Source organism: Pantherophis guttatus, chromosome 8 (genome assembly GCF_059756535.1).
Source record: "Pantherophis guttatus breed Tessera chromosome 8, ASM5975653v1, whole genome shotgun sequence".
In the NCBI taxonomy this organism is placed as follows: Eukaryota; Metazoa; Chordata; class Lepidosauria; order Squamata; family Colubridae; genus Pantherophis; species Pantherophis guttatus.
Window position 1 is genome coordinate 63,104,210 of NC_142070.1, and position 13,003 is coordinate 63,117,212.

Sequence of the window (13,003 nt, forward strand, 5' to 3'; positions counted from 1 at the left end):
CCCCAATCCAGCAGCTGGTGACGTCTTCAATGCACCCCCCCAATGATGATCGCAATGCGGAGCCAAGCTTCATCGATGGCAGGCACTTCGCTGCAGACCTTCTGCCTCAAGCAACGATCCGGAGAGACACCCAGGAGAACCGTGCGATGATTCGGGACCCTCTCGACCACCCAGAGGCCTCCGGACCAGATCCGACCATCTACCCAGGCTGGTGGGGCCTACAGGCAGGAGTTCTGGTGGAGAGATCCTTCCCCGACGACTGCAGAGCTCAAATGAGGGCTGAGCATGCACAGAAGCTGCCTCCTGTGAAACAAGAGAGAGACATAGAAGCAAGTCACTACAGACTGCCTAACTCTATTCCAATGCCATATTGTGAGTTTCCTCAGCGCCTGCCTATAAGTAGACAGCGCCTGCCTATAAGTAGTACACCATATAATACAGGAACTCTACCATCTGACTTTCCCAAATTTAAAATTGATGGAACCAATTTATTAGAATGGAACCAACAATTGCAAATTATTTTTTTAAAGGAAAATATTTTATTTCTAATCAACAATCCACCCAAAAAACCCTGGTCTTTTGAGTTAGATTGTTTACATCACAGGGCTTTCTATCTGTTAATTGCTAGCATATCTCCTTGTATTTACCCCAGTCTCTGTGACCACCTAACTATAACTGAAATGATACAATGATACAAAAACTGTTTAATTTGTTTTACAGCAGAAGTAGGGCAACAACTACCAGAATCTCCAGAGAATTTTATTCCTCAAAACTGAAAATAGGTATGTCTATGAGTGAACACTTGCTTACACTTACATTCTGCTACTAGAGCAGAATTAATTCAAAGAGGTGAGAATATAACAGATGAAAGCATGAAAAGTATAATTATTAATTCCTTAGATCAAAGCTGGGACAATTTCATATCTCAGTTAAATAGTCTCAACATAGAGCACTTGACAGTGGAAAACCTAGCTAGCAAACTGATTACAGAAGACAATCTAAGAAAGGATAGAAACCTGTCTCATAGAGAATACAAAACAGATAAAAGGCCACTCACTGTAGACAGATACAATCATCACCCTGAATGTTACTTATGTGGATCTAAGAGTCATTATAGAAGGGATTGTCCCAAAGCCACTCGAAGTAAAGATCATAATTATCATAGAGACAGAGCAGAACATAGATATAGACATTCTCCAGAACACAGATTTAGACGTAGAGACTCTCCAAACCCCAACAACAGAAAAGAACGTAGAGACACCTCCAAAGAGAGATATTCAGGATCACTATACAGGCTAACAAAGCGGGGATACAATAACAAATACATCAAAAAGGAAAACCTCTGGTTAATTGATTTGGGCGCAACCAACCACACCACATATGATGCTAGTCTATTATCTTCATTTGTCAATGAAGATTCCACAATCAAAGTAGCCAATCAGGCCAATGTCAAAGCAATTGGAAAAGGAGATATAATCTTACCAGGAATTGGCAAAATAGAGGGGGTCCTGGTTACACCCGACATTCCATACAATATACTGGCTGCCATTCGACTCAGCCAAGATTTAAATATAGAAATTAAAATTAAGACAGGCCAAGCTTACATGAACAGAAACGGAATGCGTATAGGAAAAACCACCATTATTGATGGTTTGCCTTATCTCAATACAACATACACCAATCAACATCTCACCAATACACTCACAGCATCAAATCAAATAACTGATAACAATGCAAACAATGACAATCAACCAAAAACTCAAAATGATAAGCCTTCTATAAGGAAACTATTACATGATGATTGTGCACATCTCCTACATAGAAAATTAGGTCATATAAGTTTCCCCACAGTACAAAAAATGAAAGAATATACTAATGGCTTAAAAATAAAGAATTGTGACAATTATCTCGAGTACTCAATTTGTAAATCTTCCAAACTAAAAACAAAACCCAGACCTAAAAAATCAGTATGTACCACTGATTCAGTCTTTCAATTGATATATATGGACCTAGTAGGACCATTCAAACCTTCCATAAAATATAAGAAAAGATTTTTTCTAACCATAGTTGATGACTATAGTCGCTATAGATTTGTATACACAATTAAACACAAAAATGAGGTCTTTCACAAATTTAAAGAATTCTACAAACGGGTTGAAGTTCAACATAATACAAAAATAAAACAAACTATGACCGACAGAGAGTCAGAATTTTTATCCAAGGATTTTTCTAAATGGCTTAGGGAACAGGGAATACTTCATTACACATCTTGTCCATTTTCAGCCTTTCAAAATGATATTGTAGAAAAAAAGAATGGGACACTACAGGTAATGATGAGATGCATACTAGAAGATGCTGGACTAGGAAAGGCATTCTGGTCAGAAGCCGTCCTATATTCTAACTATACAATCAACAGATTATGGTCCAGCACAATAAATTCAACCCCTTACGAGTTAATGTATAAAAGAAAACCCAGCATATCTCATTTACATATTTTTGGAGTCACAGCTGACATCCTCATCCCCAAACAAATTAGGAGAAAAGGGGACAAAGTATCCAAAAGACTCAGATTCATGGGGTACGAATCTGGCACCAAAGGGTATAGATTTATTGACAACCAAAACAACTTCATAATCTCCAGGTCAGCCACATTTCATTAACACACTAATTGGTCCAAGATTCACCTAAACGAGATAACTCACACAGCACACAACACAAACAATCAATTAGATCCAGATAGTTCAAATCATGACACACAACCAGTAATCAAACCCAAACACAAGAGATTGATACTAAAGATTGGAAAGAAAATCACCCATCATTGAAATTAGACACTCTCTCTGATAAAGAAGCAAGATACCTACATGAGTCTATAACACCTGAGAACAGACCTATCAGGGAGAACAGAAACAAAAAACCTAGCAAACACAATGATTTTGTCATGTCAATACACACTGAAGAATATACCCCTACTTCATATGAAGAAGTCACAAAACTACCTCATGAGGAGAGAAATAAATGGGAAATAGCCATGAAAAAGGAATTAAATAGTCTAAAGGAACTAGATGTATGCACCCCTTCACCAGTACCTAATGACAAATCTCCAATTGGAACAAAATGGATATATAAAATAAAGAGCCTAGATAATAATGAAACCATATATAAGGCTAGATTAGTTGCCCAAGGGTTTCCCCAAAAATATCCTGAAGATTACACGGAAACCTACTCTCCTACAGTAAGATCAGAAAGCGTAAAATGCGCCTTAGTGATTGCTTCAATCTTGAAATTAGATGTATATCAATTCGATGTTCAAACTGCCTATCTGCATGCCAAACTGGACAAGAAAATATATGTTAAAGCTCCTCCTGGCATACACCCACTGGAAGGTAACACATGGCTATTAAACAAAAGCCTAAACGGACTGAAACAATCTGGAAAACAATGGTACGATTGTTTGTCCACCATACTAAAATCAATAGGATTCTCCCCCACTCATGCTGATATGTGTTTCTTTTATAAGAAAAACAAGGATTCTACAGAATATGTTCTCATATATGTTGACGATATTTTATATATAGGGAATCAGAAACAAAAATGTGAGATCTTCGCTCAGGAATTGAACAAACATTTTTCTCTAAAATCCCTAGGGAAAATAAACAAGTACTTAGGAGTTCACATCACACAAACACAAAAGGGATTCCAATTATGCCAAGAAGAAAAAATATTAGAATTAGTGAAAAAATGTAATATAAATGAAGCTAAGTACTGCGAAACCCCTCTGCATCCTGACTTTGTAAAGAACATGCATAATGAAAACGATCCTTTCACTAACAACAAATTATATAGGTCAACAATAGGTTCTTTATTGTATATAGCTAATTGGACCAGACCTGATATAGCATTACCTGTCAATTTACTATCCAGATATGTAAGCAATCCTACTATTTATCATTGGGAAGCGGTTAAAAAAATCATTAAGTACTTGAAACATAGTTCAGGAGCATCTCTAAGGTTAGAGCCAAGTAACTCATCTATACCCACATTCTTATGTTATGCTGATGCTGATTGGGCAGGTGATGTAAAAACTAGAAAAAGCACTTCAGGTTATATTCTCTTTCTCAATGGTTGTCCCATCCATTGGTATACAGGAAAACAAAATCTAGTTGCTACTTCTACTACTGAAGCTGAATTTGTATGTTTGTCAAAAGCAGCAAATAACCTCATATGGTTTGACGATTTATTAACTACAATATGGAATGAACCCAATTATCCCATCATCATTTATGAAGATAATAAAGCTGCCATAGAAATCTCCAAATCAGATGCAGTAGGTCAAAGATCCAGGCACATCGATATTAAGTATAAACATGTAAGACAGTTGTCTAACATTGGATTTCTAAAAACTGTTCATTGTGAAACTAGTGAGCAAATAGCAGACATACTTACGAAACCCTTACCTGACAAGCAGCATTCATATTTAAGGTCAAAGCTCAACATACAACTATCTTAGGCATTTAGAGGGGGTTTTGTTACATATATAAATGCCTAATATATATTTGCCTGTGTATATAATTATGGTTACCTCCCATTCTGCCTACATCACCCCTGTAACCACTCCTACTTACCTCTAACCACTCCTCCTCTGTATATATACCGACTCCTCCCTGAATCTTGGTTCTTCTGCTATATCTCCTGTAAGAGAATAGATGAAAATAAACAATAATTAATATCATAACAGACTCTGAGTAATTATTGGGCAAGATCCTCGAATTCTGACAATATATCTTTACAATTTTTAATATAACATTGACATTCTTAATATATTACCTGGAAGAGCATCCAGTTGGTTTAAATAAAATCTACTTCTTATGCAGCTAAGTATACTATAATTCTTAGAAGTAAATTCCATTTAAATTTGCAAATAAAGGTGTTCAGAATTTAGGTGCCTACAGTTTCAAGAATGATCTAGTAAATGGTAGGGTGGTTAGGAAAAGAAGAATAGAAAAAGGGACAGAAGAGTCATGGACACATTTGGCATGAATTTCATTTACCATTTGACTATGTGTCTTGAAAATTATTCCTGAGAATATTTGGATTTTGAATTAAAAATACATTCCACTATCTGATGCAAACAATATTTATAATTACATTCACACTCATTTGTTTAATAAATAAAAACATGGACCTTTAACACCTAAGTTACAAATTGAACTTGTCATTGAGCTGGATGATCCAGAAAGATGGAAGGGTTCATTTGGGCTTTTTTATTGATCAGCATTATTTAGACTTTTATGTCTGACATGGCAATAAAAACAGAATAAACAGCATACATTTATGCTCAAGAGATTGTCTATCCTGCTCCATGACTGACTGGAGAACGACTGGAGAACGACTGGCTTCTGTTGAATCTGGTAGTACTGATATTAAAACAGAGGATTAGCACACAATAGATAGGAACTATAATCTTCCTCCTGCTTTTATAATTTTAGTGCTATTGTGATTTTTAATTTCCTAATAAATGTTTAGATATAAGACTAGAGAGATTTTAAAATAGCACAGAGCTAGTCTATAATTGGCAATGCATAGCATTTGGAACATTTGGAAATTATTTATTAATCAGATGAAATTAAAGCAGAATATAGAGCATCCTTCCTCTGATTTTATTCATCCAAGGTCAATCTTTTGAAAGAGATTGAGAAATGATAATTAGTTGAAAGTTGCTGAGTGAGCTTCATGAGTGAAGATATAGCAGATCCCTGATGACACATATTTTATTTAAAATTGCTTAATATAAATTGTATATAAGATTAGGTCTTCAAGAAATATAAAATAATACAAAATAAAATGTTTGCTATGGCTCAATAATATAGCAATAGCATTTAGACTTATACACCGCATCACAGTGCTTTACAGCTCTCTCTAAGCAGTTTACAGAGTCAGTCTATTGCCCCCAACAATTTGGGTCCTCATTTACCCACCTGGGAAGGATGGAAGGCTGAGTCAACCTTGAGCCTGGTGAGATTCGATCTGCCAAATTGCAGGCAGCTGGCAGTCAGCAGAAGTAACCTTTAGTTACATTCCAACCACTGCACCAACGCGGCTTACTATATATTAAGGTAGTGAGTATAGAAAATAAGACAAACATTTTTGGGAAAAATATTTTATGGGTATTGAATAGTATGGTTGAGAATCCGAATTCTTTTGACTCTCCACCAGGGTGGTGGACTGCTTTTGGGATAAGTTTATAGTACTTGGAGTTTGTGAGACCTGCCCCAACTGGGTCCCTAGGAAAGAAAGGCCCTCGATTCCATTTGATTGATGGTTCTTTTACTAAGAATTCCTGGTTGCAGTAAAAGTAGGCTAGGAGTAAAGTTTCCATGCAAAAGTTTATAAACGTTTCCCCTACATCATGGCCCTCCCCCAATCGACCAATGGTGTGCCCCATAGGTGTTTGGGGAACTGCTTGGATGTTAATGCAAGTCTCATTCCTTTCCCAAGCTTAATGGCATTGAAGACTGAAACGGGCTGGTTTCTCACACTTCTGGTTTCTGTCAAACCTATCATTCCCCCCTTTCTTGTTTCTCATCTCTACCCCATACATGCTTATTGCCCATTTCCTCTCTTCCTGCCCAACAGTTGATGGCAGGATGATAACAAGGCGCCAAGCTGACAATGGCAGATCTGACAGCCCTCCTCTTCTGCCATCTGCCAGTATGCCTGATCTAGCTCTTGCTTCCTTATCAGATCTGTTATCATTCCATCTATCATTCTGGACTCCTTCAATTTCTTTACTGCCCACTTTTATCTGCTAAGCTTCTCTTCTCTGCATTATTTCATCCATGGTCAAATGGTAGTGTCTTATCATTTCCAGATGCCAGTTCTCTGGAACTACCTCTTTTTTACCACTGTAGACAGGTTCTCTGGAACCTTCAGTTTGGCTGCATATTCTGTTATTATTTATAGCTCTGTGGAATGGGTAGGGGAATACTTCCTATCTCCACTTCTGCCCTTCCTTTCCCCAGCTTAAATTGGTCAAGATGTTTAGCTTGTGGACTTCATTCATTAAAGGCTGCCATATTGTTCTTGTGCAGAATCTCAGCCACCTTTTGCAGTGACCAGTAGATAATTACTTCAAGGGTTTTTTTGAGAGAGGGAGAGAGAGAGAGGATATACAATATACATCTAGGAAGAGGCAATAAAAAAGGGGTCCCTCATAACATTGAAATTGGCTGACTTCAGCGTTACATCAGAGCCTACTATTGACCTCATCTGCTATGTGATAGAAATGTGACTCTGTTTTAATGTACTATTTATAGCCGTTTTATTCTTTTATTCTCTATTTATCATTGAATAGAAAAAATATATATTTCATATATTCGGTGTCAGATTGAATAAAATCAAATGGTGTAAAGTATAACAATTGAGTTTTTCAAGTTTATTTTAGATGAAACTGATATTAAAATTGCATTTTCTTAGGGAGATCCTTGCCATTTATTTGTTTAATATACAGAGGTCTAGTTCAGGTTATTTTATTGGCTACTTTGCCTGATTAATATTTATCAACTACATATTTATATATACATATCTGCTCTCTCTCTTCTCTCTCTCTCTCCCTCCCTCCCTCTGTATGTATGTATGTAAACTGTAAAACAATCTACTAATTTTTTCTTATCTTTTCCTTTCAGTTTGCTCTCAGTTTTCAAGAGGAGTCTTTGCTATTTTTGGATTTTATGATAAGAAGTCTGTAAATACTATAACATCATTTTGTGGAACTCTTCATGTTTCCTTCATAACACCCAGTTTTCCAACAGATGGTACACACCCTTTTGTCATTCAGATGAGACCTGACCTTAAGGGAGCACTTCTGAGCTTAATTGAATATTATCAATGGAACAAATTTGCATATCTCTATGACAGTGACAGAGGTAAGAGATTTGCCATGTATTAAAATTAATTTTATTCTAGCACAAATCTGTTTGCAATGATCAAGAAGGATTACAGTATCAATCATAGCAGAAGGTAGCACTTTGTAATGTTTTCAGCCTTAAACATTTAAGGCGAGAAAGTTGAATCAGTGGTGTTTCCTATAACAGTGAATGTAGTGCCTGAACTGCTATTTCAATCTAGAATACTATATACAAGGAAAAGAAGAAATGTACAAGTGTGTTCCTACAAATCATTGGAAAGTTCCTCTGTATAGGAATATATTGTAATGAAAAATCTTTTTAGAAGACTATCACTAAAGAACTGATTTTCACAGCATGAATTTGATTAAGGAAATAAGCAGTTTCTAGACAAGACTTCCTGTGGTCATCCTGGGGACTTAAGGATGATTGATTGTCAGAATTCTATCTATGTTCTAGTAATTATTTATGTGGATTTGTTGTAGCACAAGCCTTCCTTCTGCCTTCCCACCCTGCCTGCCTCCCTAACATGATCTGGCTAACTGAGAATTAAAATGAGCAAGGCAACTTCAGTTAATAAAGCTTGGGTGTCATGAAAATTAACTATTTTTTATTAAACAGATTAGAAAAAAGATAGCTGCTGGTGAAATTTTATGCCTCAGATTGCCAAAATAAAGTAGGGTTGGTTACTGGATGGCTAAGTGAAAAACATTTTGGCTGGCTTGCTCTAGTCCTAAGAATACAAAATATGTTTTCCACATAGTTAATTGAAATAAAATGATGCAATCTTCAGAAAAAAAACCCATCTTGGAATAACTTTATTTTAACATATGTGATAACATAACTTATTTGATCAAAAACTAAATATACAACTCAATGGATTAGAGTCAACAACAATAGATACATTGTTAAAGGAAAAAGATACCAAAATCTCAGAATACGCTCAATCTTATTTACCTAGGCCAGGGGTGTCAAACTCAAGGCCCACGAGCCATATTTGGCCCACGGGGTGCTTAGATCTGGCCCGCGGGGCTGCCCTGGAAACAGTGAAAGACCGGCCTGCAATGCCCCTGCCAGCGAAAATGTTTTTGCTGGCAGATGGTTGCAGGACACCATCGCAGTTGAAAATGGAGCTTGAGAGCCCGTTTTCTCTGGCAGAATCCTTGCACCCCAACACAAGTGACGTCGAGCTGGCCATGCCCACCCTGGCCACATACCCTGCCCCCGTTGAGGTCAATCACAACACTGATACAACTGTCAATGAAGTCAAGTTTCACACCCCTGACCTAGGCTTTGTGCTTTTAGAAGAATATGAATTGGGATAATCTGAAGCAAAATGCTTATTTAATACGTAAAACTCTTTTTGCTATGGACCCAGGCCCCTTCTAATTTTGACTCTTTATACTTTTTTTTCCAATTGTAAATTTATTATTTGCTTACATATGGGCCTAGGTACGAAGAAGTTTCCCTGTCACTAGGTTAGAATTAAATAAAACTAAGTGAGATAGATACATTATTTTGCACTATTAATGCTGTTTCTGAAGTTTGGAGTGAAAGCTGGTCTGGTAATAAATTTAATCAAGCACATTATTATATGGGAAATATCATTATTAACTATGCAGTCTCATGGGCAGAACTGCTTTTGATTGGGAGGACTCAGGTTTTTTGTCCCACACCCTCCAGATGTGTTTGCATTATATAATAGTTGAAATATTGTTATTGCATTAATTTTGGCCAGTCAAACTGGCATTCAGGGACCTTATACTACCATATATGGAGGCTGAGAAAAAATGTTACTCAACTTTCAAACAGTGGGTTAAATTCAATAATAATTTATTATCAGAAATTATTTTTAAAGATAAAATAGGAGCCACTGCTGAATCTTTAAAAACTATGTTTTGAATTCATATTCTCCATATATTGGTTTTCTGTCTTAAAAACTGAGCCAGAGAAAAATTTGAAAATTTATATCTTTCACAGGGATGAATGGCATGGTGTACTTTCAATGGTGCAAATAACATTTAATAAGAATTATTCCATACAGTCCTTTTAATGAAAGCAAATTTCAAACTGTATTTTTATTAGAAATTCATATCTGCCAATCCTTTCCCACAAAATAGCAATTTGGCAAGGCAGTAATCTGAAATAGAAATATTAGCTCTTCATTTAGTATAATTTTTATACCAATGCCTTTCATTCTGTCAACTGCTATTCCTTGCAACATTATATTGCAGGTATTTGTCTGAAAGGCCTTAACTGAGGAAAACATTTTTTAAAAAATTGGAATAGAGAAAAAGATAGGAAAAAAAAATAATCCAATATTTCCTGTCAGGTCTTTCAGGTATACACAGTGTGCAGTTCTTAGGCAATTGAACAAGCAAGTCCATTAACTAAGCTACCTGGGAATTTGGTTAATGATGCTAGATTAAGCACACATTATTTCTACTGTGCTCTATATTATTTCTTTCCAAGTTGATATTTTGGTTTACATGCTTTAAAAAGTTCCTGGGATTAAGATACACGCATTTACTTATAATGTCTACTTCAGTGTTTTCTCTTTAAGCAAATAGCTTCCTTATGAAAGGTGAAAGTGAAATTTATATCACTTTTCATTTTCTTAATGTTATTTTTGGGAATTACAATTCCCAGAATGCTTCGTTGAGTCATGAAAGTGTTTGGCAGCCATAAGGCTCAGTAAAATGTCCCCAAATACACATTCCTGGTTGATATAGCCATTTAAAAAATGGGTAAAGTGCCAAGAAAATATATTTCTCATTTCCAGCCATCTAGAAAGAAACAAATTATGTTAAATGAGTTCTGAAACAAGCCTGAAATCATATTTATTTGAATGAACATTGTAATGATTAAAACCTATTATAATACTTTTTACTACCACAGTGCTCTCTCATTAATATTACTATTAATTATTCCTGAAAATATGACAACTGGCTCAGACTCCATTCTGTACTTCTCCCCACCACATCACTGACCAATGCAACACAAGGAAGAAAGAAAACAGGTTGAAGAGAAAACAAGGTCCTTCTCTGGTCAAGGGAGAAGGACATGGTTGAAACAGATGAGTTTGGGTGCTAGCTGAAAAAAAACTGAGGTGACAAAGCACTGAAGTGTCTGGAAAAAAAGTTCCATAAGTAGACATGAGGTTGAAGATGTGCGAAGACTAGAGTTAGAATGAATCTGGTAATTGATGTTGTTATTACTGAAAAAGAAGTTTCTCACTTTAGACAAACATACAGTGTATTGTCAGAACACTGAAAGGTGAAAATGTGAAATCCTCAGAGTGGAAATGGAGTGGAAATGATGTTTTAATGATAAATGAAATTAGGCAGATTTCACAAGTCCATACAAAGGAATAATGGACATCTGTGTGTGTGTGAGAGAGGGAGTATTATTGTTTTTAAGATCTGTTAAAATCAATGTTATACAAATGTATGCATCTAATACAGTTTAAGTGAAAGAAGACATTGAAGAACATTATAAATTGCAAGAGGTGCAAGATGCAGTAGTATGAAAGAACTAACAGGAAATTAGATTTAAAAATCTGGATAAATGGAGAAACTGCCAAAGAAACATTTTGACTGAATAACCGTCACAGCACAAGATAAGAGTCAATAAGGTTTTCAAAGAAAATTCTTTCTTGCCAATATAAACAGAGATTTGGACATTCTGAATGGACAATATCCAAATTATCTATGTAATATCTATATCTCTATAAACTACATAGTAGAATTAAACATGAAGAAGTCATCTAGAATATTTCCAAGTGCAGATCATACATTGTTCCATGAATTTTAGATGTCAAGTATATAGGTTAAATATAGACCTTTAAAAAGAATACAGTTGGTATGTAAGCAAATAGGACTTAGAGAAGGTAGTTATCATATACAGTAAGATTTGTCAATCACTATCATTTGTCAGTGTCAGTGTAATCAATGTTAAGCACAAAAGTGCAAAGAAAGGTATCTCTAGAATAACAGCAAATAGGGTAATATGACAACATACAATAAGAGATACTTTAAAGATTTGCATATAGCAAATTGTTAGTATTTTACTCTCCAATTTCCACTCCAGTCCTACTATTTTTATGATATAGACATTTTAGAAAAAAATGAAGGTGATAAATTACATGCTGGAAAAGTAGAGAGAGTACTAATCTGAAGATGGAATAAATGTTAATCTTAGGCAAAATCATGAAATATATTTTATAATAACAAAATATTATAAAATTAAATATTATAAAATAAAGTAAATTATATAAAATAAAATATATTTTAAAATAAAATTTATTTTATAATAACAAAAATCAAAATAATTCAGCACAAGATAGGACAGCTTGGTAAGCTATTGTACACAGAATCACCAAAAGGTAAACCTGACTAAGTGACACATAAATTATTATCTTCAGAGTGCTGAAAGATGTTCTTAATCAACTCTCAAAACAACAAATAATAGGAAAAAATGCTTATTTATTTATTTATTTATTTATTTATTTATTTATTGTATTTACCTCAAAGTAGTTTATATAGTATGATACATATTTTTGTCCTGCAAAATAAAAGAGCAAGACAAGCAGATGGAAAGTATGATTAAGATTATTAAATATTTTGTATTTATATATATTCCATAGTGTTTTCACTTTTCATAAGCCATTTAGGGTTTAAAATGCTAATATTTTAAAGTATCCATAGTAGGCAATTGACAACCAAAACTGTTCTTTAATTATAATCATCATAGGATTCTTAAATTTACAATATGGCTACTGCATGTTCATCCAATAGATATTTTCAGCCATTTTTCAAAGATAGTCCTTCTTCAGAAGAGATCACAATCAGGGACAAATAAGTGTTGGCTAGTCTGACCAGCTGAAAAAGATGATTATTAGTTGTTGTAATGCAAAGTCATTATTCACTACAGCTGCTGCTAGAAATCCTGCAGCAGCTAGAGACAAAGAACCCGATTAATTGCAAAACTGCTCTTTCTTGCGCACTAAAATCTCATTTAAAGCAAACTTCCCTGAGTCCCATTTTCAATTTATTACTAGCAATCCTGTATTTGTTGGGATTTAATTTCAGTCTGTTCTC

General features: G+C 35.1%; 1 protein-coding gene across 6 annotated transcripts in view; it reads left to right on the forward strand.

Moving 5' to 3' along the window:
- Positions 1 to 13,003, forward strand: part of GRIA2 (glutamate ionotropic receptor AMPA type subunit 2) — a 97,518-nt gene that overhangs the window by 36,785 nt on the left and 47,730 nt on the right. For all 6 annotated transcript variants that reach the window (XR_004593957.3, XM_034432864.3, XM_034432863.3 and 3 more), the window contains exon 3: positions 7,686 to 7,925. Coding sequence is in view for 5 of the 6 variants with exons in the window: in XM_034432864.3 (XP_034288755.1) it covers positions 7,686 to 7,925 (240 nt within the window). In the remaining variant the exon portion in view is untranslated. The remainder of the gene's footprint in view (positions 1 to 7,685; positions 7,926 to 13,003) is intronic.